This window comes from Pan paniscus, chromosome 8 (assembly GCF_029289425.2).
Source record: "Pan paniscus chromosome 8, NHGRI_mPanPan1-v2.0_pri, whole genome shotgun sequence".
NCBI lineage: Eukaryota > Metazoa > Chordata > Mammalia > Primates > Hominidae > Pan > Pan paniscus.
Genome location: NC_073257.2, coordinates 121,999,850 through 122,017,935, shown reverse-complemented (window position 1 = coordinate 122,017,935; position 18,086 = coordinate 121,999,850). Strand labels below are relative to the sequence as shown.

General features: G+C 37.3%; 1 protein-coding gene across 7 annotated transcripts in view; it reads right to left on the bottom strand.

Moving 5' to 3' along the window:
* Nucleotides 1-3,171: 3,171 nt before the first annotated feature.
* Nucleotides 3,172-18,086, bottom strand: part of ADD3 (adducin 3) — a 129,837-nt gene continuing 114,922 nt past the window's right edge. For 4 of the 7 annotated variants that reach the window (XM_008950894.5, XM_008950893.6, XM_003825564.5 and 1 more), the window contains exons 9-15: nucleotides 16,522-16,704; nucleotides 14,539-14,796; nucleotides 12,868-12,987; nucleotides 12,311-12,397; nucleotides 8,255-8,378; nucleotides 6,338-6,433; nucleotides 3,172-5,410 (exon numbers count right to left, since the gene is read on the bottom strand). In XM_008950894.5, coding sequence (XP_008949142.1) covers nucleotides 5,118-5,410; nucleotides 6,338-6,433; nucleotides 8,255-8,378; nucleotides 12,311-12,397; nucleotides 12,868-12,987; nucleotides 14,539-14,796; nucleotides 16,522-16,704 — 1,161 coding nt within the window. In that variant the 3' untranslated portion in view covers nucleotides 3,172-5,117. The remainder of the gene's footprint in view (nucleotides 5,411-6,337; nucleotides 6,434-8,254; nucleotides 8,379-12,310; nucleotides 12,398-12,867; nucleotides 12,988-14,538; nucleotides 14,797-16,521; nucleotides 16,705-18,086) is intronic. The other 3 variants (XM_055093368.2, XM_003825566.7, XM_003825565.5) reach the window with 1 other exon arrangement.

Here is an 18,086-nt window from a genome sequence, read left to right as displayed (position 1 = left end):
GTAGGTTATGCCCTGATGGGTTTCCAAGGAAAACTGTGGTATGACAAGCATGAAATGCAGACTTGAAGACCTTTTCTTGAATCCGGGCTTAGCGCCCCCATGAAGTGTATGACATTAGGTAAGCACCAGCTCTCAGAAGGATAATTCTTACAAAGTCAGAACAAGATAACCAGGCTATAAGGAACAAATAAAATAATCTGGTATCTATAAACTTTCCTCAACCTTAGACTGCACCTAGCAATGCATAATCAAAATAGAGTTCTAAATCAAGCCCAAAAATACTTCGAAGGAGTTCCCTCAATTAACTAAAACTAAATTTAGATCCACTATTGCCCCCTAATGGTCAGCTCTTAGAAATGAAACCCCTTTGAAAGTAAGAGTATGCAAATTCAGGGTTTTTTTCTATCAAGTTTCCCCAAAAGGCTTCTACATTGTTTTTCTCCAAGACAGACCATCTTCAATTACACTCATTTAAATAAAATTGTAGATACAGTGTATTTCTGATCTTTAAAATGACTTCTGTAACTAGATTAAGCTACCTTTTCTGGTTTTAAAAACATTTTCCTTAGAATGTCTCTTCTGTTTCCAATAATGGAAATCAAGAAGAAAAGAAAAAGAAAACGGGCTTCTTCTCAAGTCTCTGCTGCACCTTAAGCAAAAGTATGATAACTTGTCTTCCAGGTGTCATGGTGTAAGATTTAGGAGCTGGTTCTTTATCCTAAAGGTTGCTATCACCACAGGTCATTCCTGCTTCTCAGGTATCCACCAATTTCTTCATTCTTGAGGTGATTTGTTAGGGAAAAAAGTCTTCCAAATCAAAAGTCAATGTTTGATCCCAAATCTACTTATATCAAAATACAAGTTCACCGTGGCTTGACTTACAGTCCAAACTAAGATAACTGCCTCTTCCTAAAAACCATGGAAATGTACTGCAGCCACACAGGGTCTGGCACACAGATGGCATGAGTAATTATAGAAGTCTGAATCTCTATGGGTGGAATCCTACCACCTACTTTTCATCTTCTACAAGCCTTAGTTTCATTATCTACAAAATGGGAATAATATCATCTACTTTGTTGGGATGCTGGGAAGGCCAAATGAAGTCATACATGAAAAGCATTTAGCCTAACGTTTGGTACACAGAAGGCATCAACAAAAAATATTATCGGTTAGCTCCTTAGTAAAAAAGAAAAAAAAAAGTCAATTATTGAAGAAGGCATTGTCTTGTCACTCACAGGTATGAAAACTCTGAGGTGTCATATCCTATCACAGCCTCTGAGAGCACACCACAACTTTCTATGTGTTCTCCACTGTGGGTGATATCTGTAATGAGACCTGCTAAGGAAACAAAGTCGAGAACGATCTACTGAGGAGAATAAACAACAAAGGAAATGCCTTCTCTTTCAAGTTCTGGGTATTTCACAACAAACATGGTGCCTACAGACTAAATAGGGAAGTTCAGTGCAAGGAATGGAAACATTGGATTGTTAGATCTATTACTCCCTCTAGTGGCCACAAACAAGACTGTTTTTATCAAAATCCGTTTGGCCAAGATTGCAACTTGGATATGTGTATGTATCAACCTTGAGTTTGAAAAGAAATAACCAGTTTGTATTTTCTGCCTATGTGGGGGAAAAAAGGGGCCTGATGTTAAGAGAAGCCAATGCTGTCACAAATTTTATCAGTTTGGCTTTTATTCCCTGAATGAAAATACTAATCAATGAAGAAAAGGCACATGCTAACTTTTCTACTATATTGACTCTCAAGTGAGAACCGAAGATAATCGCCTTTGTTGCTTTATGAAAGGGAATTTTGAAATGAGCATCTTTCTAAAATAGCATTTTTTTACCACAGGGTGATTTACAAGCCAAGGTAATAATTAAATATGCCCAAGACTATGACTATTTTTCTCTGACCAAACCCTTCATTTTTATAATGGGTAATTATAGTAAAAACTTCAATTAACCAGAGCCCTCAATTAACATGTTATCCTCCTCTTGTACTGTATTTTTAGGGCAAAGTAGAAAAATAATCACAAGAAGTTATTCATATGACAGATTTAGTTTGAAAATCTAGATGTGTTATCTAAGTAGGAAAAAAAACCCTGAAAAATTACATTCACACCATAATATATAAAAAACACCTACATATAAATGATATATATATAAATATATATAACTAGATAACAGCTGGAAGGGAATATAATTTTTTTAAATGTGAATATGGACCAGACATGGTGGCTCACGTCTATAATCCTAATGATTTGAAAGGCTGAGGCAAGAGCATCACTTGAATCCAGGATAACACGGTGAGATCCTGTCTCAACAAAAAACAAAGAAACAAAATAGCTGGGTGTGGTGGTGCATGCCTGTAGTCCAAGCTACTTGGGAGGCTAAGGAAGGAAGATCACTTGAGCCCAGGAGTTTCAGGCTGCATTGAGCTATGATCACACCACTGCACTCCAGCCTGGGCGACCATGTCAAAAAGGAAAAAAGGCTGGGCACAGTGGCTTACACCTGTAATCCCAGCACTTTGGGAGGCCGAGGTGGGTGGATTGTTTGAAGTCAGGAGTTCAGGACCAGCCTGACCAACATGGCAAAACTCTGTCTCTACTAAAAATACAAAAATTAGTTGGGCATGGTGGCGCACGCCTGTAATCCCAGTTACTCAACAGGCTGACGCATGAGATCACTTGAACGTGGGAGGCGGAGGTTGCAGTGAACCAAGTTTGTGCCACTGCACTCCAGACTGGGCAAGAGGAGACTCCGTTTCAAAAAAAAAAAAAAAAAAAAAAGTGAATGTGATAAAATTGTGAACTACTTTCTACTCTTTCTGCTGTTTTTCTATTACATTGTTATTTGTACAACAAATACATTAAAAATCAGAGACGTACATATCCTGCAACATCTATTCTACATTGATAGAGGCTGCCATACCCATTATCAAGAGACAAAACAGGTTTCTCAGGGAATATCTCCTCTAACATAAGCTGAAAAAAGACAGGTTTTGTATATATATATAATTTTCAACTAATTTGAAAATATATTTATCAGGATATTCTTTATTCTGAAGCATCAATAACTTACCAAGTTTCACTGAAGTATAAAACTCAACAGACCATGAATAGGCTAAGTAACCACCTGTGAATGGAAACCTCATGATACAAGTCCGTATATTTAAAATACTGTTTATTTGTGATTTAACATTAATTAGCATTACATCTAAGAGCAATATCAGATAACATTTATACATTTTTCCACAGGACACAGAGGTTCATTGGCTCATTCTTTATGCCAAAGCAAGTAAATAGAGGCATTAGCAAAAGGTGCAATAGTTCACTGTTATGTTTAAAAAATATTTATGCACATTGCATTCATTTAGATATATATATTTTTAAAAAGTTATGGAAAAGCATAGTTCACAGGTTACTGTTTCTACATACATTGTAATACAACATAAATGATGTAGAACATTAAAAAAATCTTCCAATAGAGAGTTAAGCAACTGAAAGTTTCCACCAAGAGATTAAAACACTGATTCCAGTAGTTAGTGAGATCTAGAAAGACATTTCCAGGCTCTGGCTCAACTCTGCATTATCATATGCACACAAACAGAGCCAGCTCCAAAACACACTGTAATCAATGTAATTTTTTGCATGCCAACTCACCCTTAAGAAACACTTTGAGTTATTTTTACCCACGATCATTCTGGATCATTGATTTTGCATCGAACTGTGACATCACTTGGGTGAAAGGGGAAATGCCTATATTAAGCCTAGGTTTAAATTTGTATTTACATTAAAAAGAAAGGTCACTGAAAAGAATTTTTTAAATCTGTAAAAATCAAGAAGTGGTAGTTTTCTTACTGGTGGGATTAGACCTGCTGATTTCTTCTAGTGCTGCCCTCTAAAGATACAAAAGATTAGAAAGATTTGACCCTTTTAAAACTCAAATATCAACCAAGACAGACATTGCTTTTGGCAGAGAAGCAGAATTTTAGAAATTTGGGACATGTTTCCAACAAATCACACTTTGTATCCTATCGTGAATATGAGTCACCATCAAACTAGAATTCTTCTTTTCACATCCCATCTTTTGTCCCCTTAATTTTTCACTTTCCCTTTCATTCTTTTTCATTTGGCTACCTTATGAGACTTTTCTTTACTCATTAGCAATACTAAGAGTAAAATACAGTATAAGATTCAAATATGAATCTAGATGTACCTTTACATGCTCTAATCCCGTTTTGACACCAAGTCCCTGGATTCTGGAGTTATATTTAAGTATACTCAGTACCAAGCAGCCTTAAGTATGCTCTACTGTGAAAAGATTGGCTAATATGCTTAGGACACTTTTATACTGAACGGTATACAAACATCAACATACAAAATTTTTTTTTTTTTTTTGCCAGAGTTAAACTAAATAACCCATGTTATGTGTACAAAATCCCCTTTGTTGAAAAATAAGGGGCTTTCTAAACTAATAAAAAAGGAAGTTTTCAAAAATTATAGTTTATTAAAACAACTTTTTTGGCAAACAAAGTTACTTCAGGTGAGGAAATTTTATACTGTGAATAAAATTCCAAATGAATCTTTTCTTAAAACTTTTTAAAAAATTATGTGCCAGTGTATACTAATGCTATAGATTCTTGTCTTAGAAGTTTTTAAAGCATTCTGTTAATGCCCATTGAAACAATGGGACTCCAAAAATATAGTCAATAATCATGATAAAAAATTATAATATGATTACCAAGTGAAGCAGGTATTGAGAAATAAAAATTCTCACTTGCTCACTGGCAATTTCTTTCTAACAGATATTATGGAGAAGGCCTGAAGTAATTCAGACAGATAGCTGTTTATGGTGAATTATAATAATACTTCATGAGGGCAGAGCTAATTAAAACTAGTAATTGCTTAAAATTCAAAGCCATTTTTGGACATATAAAACAAGAGATGAATCTGAAAGTTTTTATTTTGTAAAACCTCTCTCCAGTTCTTAAAGTCCAGTTTGCTACATCCCCCAATCTGATCTACCATTGCATATTAATGATCAACTTAAATGTGGTATTTAGATGTGCAATGTCACATTGTTATAATAATAATTATAAAAAGACTTTACTTAGGCCTCAACTTTCTCCTTTTTTTTGTTCTTTTTCAGAAAAGAAGGAGTGCGGAATTTCTTCTTTTTCTTGGATGGCGATTTTGAAGGGGAGCCTTCAGGTGACAGGACTTCTTCGATTTTCTCTGGAGACTTAATAGTAATCTCGATGTTTTCTATGGTTGTACTTGTGGTTAACCTACTCACTCGCTTAGCAAGCTCATCTTCAACATCATGCATATCATCCTTGCCATTTACTACCATGACAGGCACTTCCATGGAGATGAAGCTCTTGGAAAACAGCTCATGGTTTTCTACGAAAGGGGAGGGTTTTTTGGGGGTTATTTTACATACTTAACATTTTTGCTCTACTTTACAAAACTGAAATGTTTTAGCAATGTAATAAGGCATTACTTTGATTCCAATGAAGACAGATCATTATTTTAATAAACTGTGATCTATTAGCACGAAGCTAATTTTCTTTAATGATATAAAGGGGAAAGGAACAAAGTTGTTAAACCAAAGAGCAAAAGCTAGATAATCCCAGTTTGATGAAATAACAGTTTCATTGTAAATCAAGTTAAGTATAAATGAGGAAGACAACATATTTTTCTCTAGTTTTGGGATCATTTGGCAATCAATACTGAAAAAGATTTCATGCTGCTGATTGGGAGATGTTTAATTCCACAAATTCTTTTTTTTTTTTTTTTTTTTGAGGCGGAGTCTCGCTCTGTCGCCCAGGCCGGAGTGCAGCGGCGCAGTCTTGGCTCACTGCAAGCTCCACCTCCCGGGTTCATGCCATTCTCCTGCCTCAGCCTCCCGAGTAGCTGGGACTACAGGCGCCCACCACCACACCCAGCTAATTTTTTGTATTTTTAGTAGAGACAGGGTTTCACCATGTTAGCCAGGATGGTCTTGATCTCCTGACCTCGTGATCCACCTGCCTCAGCCTCCCAAAGTGCTGGGATTACAGGTGTGAGCCACCGCGCCCAGCCAATTCCACAAATTCTTAAGAACTGCGGGTTGCCAAAATTCAGATTAAGGTAAATCAATATAAATGCTGAACAAAAGTAGCGCCCCATTTTTAATGATATAAAATATGTAATTATTGGGAGATATAAGTAAAATATGGAAAACTTACTGTGATGAGGTATTCAACTTCCTCACGTGAAAACAAAACACAGAGGGACAGACTCAAGACTAACTCAGTGAATGCTTATGTGGGAAATTACATTGAGTACCTTCTAATTTTTCAGGGACATTTTGCGGTGACTGAGTTTGAGACTGAATTTGTGAAACAGATGAAGCGTCATCTGAGAGTAATTCCTGCTCAGCATCTGTTGGATAAGAGTTTAGTTAAAAGCCATGCAAAACAAAACAAAGCAGCATATGATTTTAGGGAGGTTAGTGCATACATCAAATGCCTGTATACAAAGAGATGATAAATTCTTCAGCAGTGAGCTGAGCATGCTAACAGTTATCCCATATATCCATAATTATACATTAAGAGGAGGTTAATGTGTTAACATTTCTGGCTGCTAATGGTTATTTTACGTACAGGTTACAAAAGATGCACAGCTGCTGGCAGCCCAGGCAAATGATATGTTGCATGTAGCTCTTGCTAGCATTAGAAAACCAAAACATACTGTGCAGCCGGATGAAAAAAATTATAAAGCCTCACCAATGATGCTACATTAATGAGGCAGAATGCCTCACAGAATTTTTGAACAATATTTAATTAGTGATACCTGTCAGAGCAATGTTACTGAGCTAATTCATAAGGTCATAATAAATGTGGAAGAAACTACTATAAAGTTATATAAAAAAGGTGACGGTTCTAGAGTGCAACATTTGTTACCTGGCATCTTTAGGCTTTCAAAAAACAAGAGATTAAAGAGGGATATTTTACAAAATATGAAAAACAGAGAAAGCTCCCAACTTCATGTTAGAATAAACAAATTCAATAACACCATTTAGAAAATTTAGTATAATTACATTAATGAATCAGGACAACTCCCTTTTGTGACAAAGGCACAAAAAACTGTTCCTTGGATGATCAAGATGTCATTAGTTCTTCCTAAATGATATCTAACATGGACAAAAATTCATTAACTATTGGCTTATTTTGCTTTGCATGAAAATTTCAACTGTATGTTGTGGATGCTCTAAAGCAGAGGCTCCTTACCCTCTTTTTGGGTGACAGGCTTGTTCCTGACCCTGAACCCTTCCCTCCCTAAATGTGTACCTTAAACAATAAAGCATGTATTTTTCAGGTGGCTCATGGACTGCCTGAAGCTTATCCAAAGACTCAAGATAGAGAACTCCTGCTAGGAAGAATCTCTTATTCCAGAGAAAAAGGGAGCTAGTAGTCAATTGTTTAAGATGTTTTCATTAACAAGTCTTAAATATAATCCTAACAATCTACTTACTAAGGGTTCCAAAGCCAGAAAACTCAACCTACTAGAGTGTCCGTGTGCTTAAGGAAAGTCACATCAAAATTTTAGCAGTTAGTTTTAAATTTTGAAGTGACAATGTTGGCACCTTGAGATAACCAGAAATAGAGATTTTACAAAGCATCAAAACTACATACTTATGAATCCTATAATTATTTAAAATTAAGAGAGTTAAAAAGCCACATAATTATGAAATGTTTAAATCCATTAATTTATCTACATCTACTTTGGCTAGTAATTCTTTACTCATCTGGGAATCTCACTTTCTAGAAGATTTTATTATAAAATAGTAGCATTCAGATTGTTTTTTTTCTTTTTCTGTTTTTTTTTTTTTTTGAGACGGAGTCTCTCTCTGTCGCCCAGGCTGCAGTGCAGTGGTGCGATCTCAGCTCACTGCAACCTCTGCCTCCCAGGTTCAAGCGATTCTCCTGCCTCAGCCTCCTGAGTAGCTAGGACTACAGGCGTGTACCACCATGCCCGGCTAATTTTTTTATTTTTAATAGAGACGGGGTTTCACCATGTTGGCCAGGCTGGTCTCAAACTCCTGATCTCAAGCAATCCACCTGCCTTGGTCTCCCAAAGTGCTGGGATTACAGGTGTGAGCCATTGTGCCCGGCCACACTGACTGCTTTCTATCATCCAACGTGAGGTACTTTATTGTTATCAGTGTGGCTTATCCTAGGTTGAATGTAAAGATTAACTAACCTTCTAGGCCTTGTTGTTTACGTTCGATTGTCCTCTTATACTCTTCAAGTTCTCCTTCTGTGAGATGACTAAATGGGTTAGGAGGGGCTGGTGGGCCATGATCATCATCTTCAAATTGCATAGTCTTACAAAGAAAAAATAAAAATCGATTCATTACCAAGAGTTTTACTTATATATCTATCCATCCATCCATCTATATACACATAAATGCACATATGATGTTTGTGAAGCCTTATTTCACAACAATCCTAAGAAATGCAAGGTAACATGCTTTGTTTAAAATGCTCTTGTAAGATTGATGCCCTTAAACTACTAATCCAATGGACTAAAATTGCCAGTGATATTTCCTCAATAAGCCTGTATAAGTAAATTTTAATAATTTTTAAAAACCATTATGCCAAGTTCTAATAAGTTTCACATAAAAAAAACTTGAAAAAAACAAGAATTGCTCCATTTTAAAGACCATTGTAAAAAAGGCTTACAGAAATGAAACTGTACCAAAAGTAGTTCTTTAAATCTGTTATGAAAATAAGCTTGTAGCTGTTTTCTCCAGGAAAGGAAATAATGAGAATTTCAGTTGCACTTGGCATATGGAACCCATGTATTTATTTTTCATCCCTCCCAAAACCCCACTAAAATGATAGTAAAGGAATAGAAAAAAACAAAACAAAACACCCTTAAGGACAAAAGAATGTGAGATGAAACAACAAAGGATGAGAAATGTTAACATATTTTTGGAAGATGGAATGCAAGTGGAACAGCAGGTAGCAGAGCTGAGAAAGTTGAAGCCTCAGTCCTGAAAAAAAGGATGCAAATGAGAAGCATGCTTATTTGCCCTGAAGAGGTCTGGTAGGGCCCAGAAACTAGAGGCAATAGGTACCATAGAAGGTGGTAGTAAGGAAAAGGTGAAAATAGAGGAACATGTTAAAAGTCTGAACAGGAAACAGATTCCCAGGTTCCCTTCCCTATTCCACAGAGCCAAGCATTTCCCTCTCTCTCATCTCTGCAGAAGATCAGAGGCTTGAGAAAGAAAAACTAGGCTGGGCGCGGTGGCTCACACCTGTAATCCCAGCACTTTGGAAGGCCAAGGCGGGCAGATCACCTGAGGTCCAGAGTTCGAGACCAGCTTGACCAACATGGAGAATCCTCGTCTTTACTAAAAATAGAAAATTAGCCCAGCGTGGTGGTGCATGCCTGTAATCCCAGCTACTCAGGAGGCTGAGGCAGGAGAATGGCTTGAACCCGGGAGGCAGAGGTTGCCGTGAGCCGAGGTCACGCCATTGCGCTCCAGCCTGGGCAACAAGAACGAAACTCCGTCTCAAAAAAAAAAAAAAGAAAGAAAGAAAGAAAGAAAAACTAACTAGGGGACACAAAATACAGTTGCAGGCTCCTAGAATGATGGTTGGAAAGTGGCAGGAGACTGGAGTTCTTTTCCAGATAAACTAAATAGTCCCAGATAAAAGAATTACAGAGAATAATGTTTGGGGATTCCCCAGAGAAACAACCTGGTCCACATCCAATCACCCTACAGTGAAGCCCACCAATCCCCGAGCTCTGTGTATACCCAGAGCTTCTGATATGCTTTAATGTCTCATTCTTCCATATAAACAGACATACGGAACAACTCAGAATAGACAAAGACAACAAAGGCAAATGAAGAAAATTTAAAATTGATACCCTTAGAGCAATAAGAGAAAGTGTAAAGATCAGGATGTTATTAAAAAGGAACATTCAGGGAATAAGAACTCTTATTAAAAATAAAAAAGTTGGCTGGGCGTGGTGGCTCACACCTGTAATCCCAGCACTTTGGGAGGCCGAGGCGGGCAGATCACGAGGTCAGGAGATTGAAACCATCCTGGCTAACACGGTGAAACCCTGTCTCTACTAAAAATACAAAAAAAATTAGTTGGGCACGGTGACAGGCGCCTGTAGTCCCAGCTACTTGGGAGGCTGAGGCAGAGAATGGCGTGCACCCAGGAAGGCGGAGCTTGCAGTGAGCCAAGATCGCGCCACTGCACTCTAGCCTGGGCAACAGTGCGAGACTCCATCTCAAAAAAAATAAAATAAAATAAAATAAATAAAAAAAGTTAACATCAAAATAAAAAATTAAAAGGGTTAGAAAACATTCTCCCAGAAAGTAGGATACAAAGATAAAGAGATGGCAAGTAGGAGAGAAAAGAAAAAAATCAGAGGCTCAAAGAGGCCCAACATCCAAACTAACATAATATACTGACAGAAAAAGAAATGGGAAGAAAACACTCTTGAAGAAACACTTTTAAAAAACTCCCAGAACTGAAGGATATGACTCTGGAGATTGAAAAGGGTTACTAATTACTTAGAAAAAAGACTAAAAAGAGATCAGCACACAATCATAAAATCTCAGAGAAGGATATGACTCTGGAGATTGAAAAGGGTTACTAATTACTTAGAAAAAAGACTAAAAAGAGATCAGCACACAATCATAAAATCTCAGAACAGCAGGGATGCAGAAAGGGTCTAAAAGCAAAAAAAAAAAATCCTAAACAAAGGTTCAGGAATTCCAATGCCTTCCTACTTCAACAATAAAATAGGGAACAGAATGATGCTTTTCTTATTTCAGGGGAAAATTATTTCTAAACTATTCTATATCCATTATATGCACATTTGAAGATAGAATAAAGGAATTTCAGACTGTTACCACCTATGTATCCTTTTCTCGGAAAGCTATTAGAGGGTGCGTTCTACAGTAAAGGAGGAAATCAAGAAAGCAGAAGACACAAGATACAGGAAATGGAATACAATATAGATCAGCAGCACAGGAATCCTCCAGATGAACCTGTGCAGCTGGCCTGAGAGCAACCAATTTAGATTTGGATCAGAATGAAGGGGGGCTGGAACAGAGAGATTACCTGTTGCCTTTCACCCTATGGAAAATAATATTAGGACAGATTTTACGTTATTCTTATTTTTTGAGACAGAGTCTCGCTCTGTCACCAGGCTGGAGTACAGTGGCATGATCTTGGCTCACTGCAAGCTCCGCCTCCCGGGTTCGAGTGATTCTCCTGCCTCAGCCTCCTGAGTAGCTGGGACTACAGGTGCACGCCACCACGCACAGCTAATTTTTGTATTTTCAGTAGAGATGGGGTTTCACCATGTTGGCCAGGATGGTCTTGATCTCTTGACCTCGTGATCTGCCTGCCTCGGCCTCCCAAAGTGCTGGGATTACAGGCGTGAGCCACTGCACCCAGCCAGGACTTTATAATTCTTTTAAAAAGTTCGGGAAGAACTAAGCCAATGTACCCCAAATAATAAGCCAATGAAAAAAAAGGCAAGGTGAGAGTAGGGAGGGGTAACTTATGTAAGAAAGGAAATACTACCTGGCTTAGCAGCAAACATGTAGTAATATAAATAACAAAAGCTGATCTAACAGAAAAAAACAAAAAACAAAAACTGTGATGTATCCTTACTGGGAGAATGGGGAGAGGGAAAAAGGGAAGCATTGTATAAACAGGCTAAATCCCCATCTTTCAAAAATATTTCATTAATTCTAAGATGAACTTTTTCCATCTCTGAAATTGGGAACAATTATAATTGGCAGTGTTTTTTCTCTTTTAGTGACATATAAAACAATGGTACTTCTTATAACGGATAACACAGATTTGATGAAAAATAGTCAAGGTCTAAAACTGATAGACCAAGAAAAAGCAGAAGATGCTCTTTAGAAACATCAAAGGAGGACGAGGAGCAGTGGTTTATACCTGTAATCCCAATACTTCAGGAGGTCCAGGCTGGAGGATCACCTGAGGTCAGGTGTTCACGACTATCCTGGGCAACAGAGTGAGACCTCATCTCAACTAACTAACCAGAAACATCAAAGTAAACATTAGAAGCAATGAAAAGAACAGAAAGTTGCTGCACCTGGAAACTGGGAATTGTGGGTGACATTTTAAATCTTGTGAGTTGACTTTTTAACTTGTGCTTATATTAACCTTAGTAAAAATAAATATTCATATTTAAAAATCAATGAAATTAATGTGGTAAATAAAAAACAAAGATCATACTACTTCATAAACTTACAGAAGGTGGCTTATCCACAACAATTCCAGCAAGCAACTGAGATTGTGGTCCTGCTGTTTTCAAGTCATATCGATTTTGTTCCCGAATCTGAATTGAAAAACAATTCAATACAAAGTTCTTGAGGGCAACTATGCAGATGACCTTTGCTTTATCTTTTCATAAAAGCTTACTATTTGACATTTCCAGAGTGAGAGTCTCTTCAATTCCCACCTCCATAAAGACCTCTTTTACCATCCTAACAACTCATATTAGTCTCCTCTGCTCTTCCTGGCAAGTTATTTCCTTTCGTCTTAGGTTGTTAGAGAACTGCATTTTCCCCTAATAGCAGGGTTCTCTAACGCAGAAAAATGTTCAATACATCTTCCCCACGTAGCCTGTTCACCAATTACTAGCACAGAGCTGGAGGCATTCAATATAAGCTAAAATTATACTGAATTAAATTCCAAATTCTTCTGTATTCAAACTTCTAAGTTTGGCATTAACCAGATTCAACCACTGGTGATTTAAACATAAAGCAATTAAAATGTCTCCCCTGGCTATAGAAGACCATGTCTTACCTTATTTCTCTTTTCTAGTACCTCATTCGGGTTTGTGTTTAAAGGAACAAACTGATTTGGATCTTCAATTTTGATAGGTGTTCCACCACTAACTTTAGATGAGTCTTCTGCTTTCATCCACTAAAGAATCAAAAATTTTCTAAAATGAAGCTTTGTGTTAAGAAAATATTAGTAGATTGTTAGATAACTGCTTATAGTCTCAAGAGGGGCATTGCCAATGTTTAAATAATTTCACTAAGCAGTACCTTAGTGGTGAATTAGTTTCAACTCATACTAGTTAGAAAAGGCTCAAAATCAACATTTACTTAAAAAATAAATGCCATTACGATTCACACAAATATTCAATTATACTGCTAATTAAACTTTCTCCTTGTGTCAAGTGAAAATATGATGCTGAAACTACTTCAAGCACAGAGAGCATGATCTCACATTCACTCACATTCAGTGTTTTGTCTTCTGCACTGAAGACAGCAGTCAGATGAAGATGGCAAAGGAGTAATCAAAAAAAAAAAAAACTTAAGAAATATCTTAAGATTTTAGTTTATCAGACTTCACTTTTTATTTTTGGCTGACAGAAAAGGCCAAGCCCTAATCAGCATTTTATAATGGGGATAATCTGGTATATAATAGCAAAATAGAACCACGGGGTTGGAAGGAGCTTACATAATTATTCTCATTTACCCCATATTATAATCCTTAAAGAAAGCGAATCTCGATCAAGATTAATGATGGCTGACCATCAATCTCTGTAAACAAAATGAATTCTGAGAAACCAATGAGTTTAATTATGTTCTTTTACTGGGAGGCAAGAAATCTTATAGACTACAGAAAAGACATTTTGATGCCTAGGTATTTTCATATTGAATGCCATTAGTTTATATAAGATGAACTAATTCTGAATATCTAGAGCTGTGGTGTCCAATCTTTTGACTTCCCTGGGCCACATTGGAAGAACTGTCTTGGGCCACATATAAAATACACCAACACTAACGATAGCTGATTAGCTTTAAAAAATCACAAAAAATTCTCATAATGTTTTAATAAAGTTTACAAATTTGTGTTGAGCTGCATCCAAAGCCATCCTGGGCCATGGACTGGACAAGACTGACCTAGAGAATGTTTGGTGGTATGCACTCCAAAACCAAACCAAACCAAATCTAATGCAAAATTCTGAAAAAGATAAAATAACCCATTTCTCTACCTACAAGATCTTGCCTAAGGGTAGCTATGTGCAGTGATTCATGCAGCTTTGGTACAATTAGGAGTTGATAACTTTTACAGTTTTAATTCACTGGTGAATTAAACTACTGGTGTAGTTTAATAGAAACTACAAAGCAGTATCATGTAGTGGACAAGAACTGGGCTCAAGAGTCAGACTGTCTTCATGCAAATCCCGAGTTTACCATTAAAACATGATTAATTAACCCTTCTTGCCTTGGTTTTCTCATCTATAAAATAGAAAAACAGCATCATTCATATTAGGAGAGTTAAATGAGAAAATTCGTGTATGGCACTTAGAAGAGTGTCTTGCACAAAGTTAAAGCCAGATAAGTGACAGTAATATTTTTAATATTATTTTACTTTCCAAATATTTTCAATATAGAACATTCAATTCTTGAGTAACTAGGCAAAATATTTAGTAAAGGCAAACTACGTAAAATACTGGCATACCGTGATTTTGGTTCGGGGACTGGTTTCTCCGTTCCGAGACTCCTCAGGCACATTCACTTTCATGTAAGTATTTGGTGAGTTCAGCCATCTTGTTTTTTCACGCTGTTGCCTCTGTGCCATGTATTTGAGAGGAGAGAGTGGCACTGTATCGTCTTCAAAGGAAAAAGCAGTCACAGTTGCTGGGATTTCCACATCACTCTTGTGCCTAGGCTTCTCTCGAATGAGAGGATGCCTGTAAGCATAGCCTGTTCTATACCCCTAAGGGAGGGAAAAGCCACATTTGAAGCATCAAACCTGTATCAGTAACAGCATTTGGATCCTAATTCCTTTTGTATACAAATGATTTAAAAGACTCCTTTGCTAAAAAACAAAGAAAAAGGCATCCTTCCAAACACCACATAACTTTCATGTAACACTGGAGTTGAAATTATGCAAATTTCAAGACCTAGTTAGAGCTGATAACAGCTGATATTGCAATTTCCACTCACACAACTGTTCCCGACAAAGGAACAGTTCTAAGTTGCTGACCAGAAGTGCTTTTCTATCTATAAAACTGTTTTGGGGAAGCAAATCTCAGTGCTCATTTAAGTCTCTGTTCCTGGGTCTGAAGGCAGTCAGCCTTCTGAGCCTTCACAGAAGAGGGTAAAATCTAAAATAACATTTGCCAAACTATACATCTTTTAAGGGGTTACTATCCAAAATATATAGGGCACTCAAAAAATAACAAGAGAAGAACCCAATTAAAAAATAGGCAAAGGATCTGAATAAACATTTCTCAAAAGAAGACATACAAATGGTCAACAAGTGTATTAAAACATCACTAATCAAGAAAATGCAAATTAAAGCACGAGATGTCATGTCCTATCTGTTAGAATCGCTATTATAAAAAAGATGAAAGACAACAAGTGTTAGAATGTAGGGAGAAAGGGACCCTTTGCACACTGTTGGTAGCAATGTAAATTAGTATAGCCATTGTGGAAAACAGTATGGAGGTTCCTCATACAATTAAAAATAAAACTACCATATCACCCAGCAGTCTCACTACCGGATATATATCCAAAGGGAATGTACTCAGTATGTCAAAGAGGTTATCTGTACTCTCATGTTAGGTACACCATTATTCACAATAGCCAAGATATGGAATCATCCTAAGTGTCCATTGATGGATGGGATATAAATGTGGTATATACAACATAATGGAACACTATTCAGCTTTAAAAAAGAAATTCTGTCAAATGTGACAACATGGATGAACCTAGAGGACATTGTATTAAATAAAATAAACCAGGCACAGAAAGACAAATACCCCATGATCTCACTTATACACAGTCTTAAAAAGTTGAACTTGTTGGGCATGGCAGCTCACGCCAGTAATCCCAGCACTTTGGGAGGCTGAGGTGGGAGGACTGCTTGAGCCCAGGAATTCAAGACCAGCCTGGGCAACATGGAGAAACCCTATCTCTACAAAAAGTAAAAAAAAAAAAAAAATTAGCCAGGCATGGTGGCACACACCTATGTCCCAGATACACAGGAGGCTGAGGTGGAAGAATGGTTTGAGCCCAGCAGGTTGAGACTGCAAGTGAGCCCTGATTGTGTCACGGCACTCCAAGCAAGATCCTGCCTCCAAGAAAAAAAAAAAAGTTGAACTCATAAAAGTAGAGTAGAATAGTGGTTACAAGGAGGTGGGGGTGGGGAGATGTTGATCAAAGGATACAAAATTTCAGTTAGGAGGAAAAAGTTCAAGAGATATATTGTACTATGGTGACTACAGTTAATAACAATATATTGTAATCTTAAAAAAAAAAAACGACATTTGTAAGTTCCGTTTAATTCTCAAAGGTGTGGTTAAATCACACTGAAATGCTTTCCTAGGGCCAAACTCAGCTTCTGGAAGAGTATGGAGCATGTTCTACAAAAATGGAAGCATCTGCTCTTGAATCTGAAGACATTAAATCCAAGTTTTACTTCAATTTTGCAACCTACCAAGTTGTCCAGAGTCCTCATAAGCCCTTCAAACTCAATTTCGCCAACCTTCCATTTTTGATGGGAACCCATATTCACACCTCCTCCACCAGATGCTGCTACAGTGTAAGTGAAAGCTTTATACTTCTGAAAGTCCAGTACATGGAGATTGTCTACTCCACCTGCACCTGCTAGGGCCTGCACCTGTAATCAATGGTAAAATATACAGAGATACAAAACTATAAAGACTGTAATAAGTATTTTACTTTCAAAAAGGCACAATTTCAATTTGGCAAATATCTATAATACTTGCTCAGGCTACTAACAACAAAGACAAGATGACACTCTTGTGCCAGCAGACAGCTGAAGTATCTTTTCCACCTATCTGAAAAAGAAACCTTCCAAGACTCTGATCCTCCCTGATGGAAAACACATTAGAGCCATACCTCTTAACATATTTTAAGCCACGGAATTCTGCTGCCAAATTTTAAATTTCTTTTCTTGAAGTTTTCCCAGGGTTATCCAGTTAACACTTTTGCTAAAAGCTATAATTTTAAGGAAATACAAAAACACTGTACTCTGAATTTAAAGATATTTAGGCAGAAGCCATCAGCTCATTATCTTAATTTAATTAAGTTTTTCATAGCCCCATTTGAGAAGAGGAGGAACCATTAAAGCAAAAATAAGTTGATTGTTAGGACAAGTTAATGTTGGTAGAAAAAGTTTTTTTTTAGTTGTTCTTTTCCCCCTTTCTTGTGGCCCTTCCAATAAATTAAGATTATTACCATTTGCTTCATGAGAATCCGCTTTATTTATTTATTTATTTATTTATTTATTTATTGAGACTGAGTTTCACTCTTGTTGCCCAGGCTGGAGTGCAATGGCACGATCTCGGCTCACTGCAACCTTCGCCTCCCGGGTTCAAGCGATTCTCCCGCCTCAGCCTCCCGAGTAGCTGGGATTACAGGCACATGACACCACGCCCTGTTAATTTTGTATTTTTAGTACAGACGGGGTTTCTCCATGTTGGTCAGGCTGGTCTCGAACTCCTGACCTCAGGTGATCTACCCACCTCAGCCTCCCAAAGTGCTGGGATTACAGGCATGAGCTACCGTGCCTGGCCAAATCTGCTTGATTTAAAGAGAAAATTAGGGCCTTTAGTTTAATTAGATCCCATTTGTCAATTTTGTCTTTTGTTGCCATTGCTTTTGGTGTTTTGGACATGAAGTCCTTGCCCATGCCTATGTCCTGAATGGTAATGCCTAGGTTTTCTTCTAAGGTTTTTATGGTTTTAGGTCTAACGTTTAAATCTTTAATCCATCTTGAATTGATTTTTGTATAAGGTGTAAGGAAGGGATCCAGTTTCAGCTTTCTACATATGGCTAGCCAGTTTTCCCAGCACCATTTATTAAATAGGGAATCCTTTCCCCATTGCTTGTTTTTCTCAGGTTTGTCAAAGATCAGATAGTTGTAGGTATGTGGCGTTATTTCTGAGGGCTCTGTTCTGTTCCATTGATCTATATCTCTGTTTTGGTACCAGTACCATGCTGTTTTGGTTACTGCAGCCTTGTAGTATAGTTTGAAGT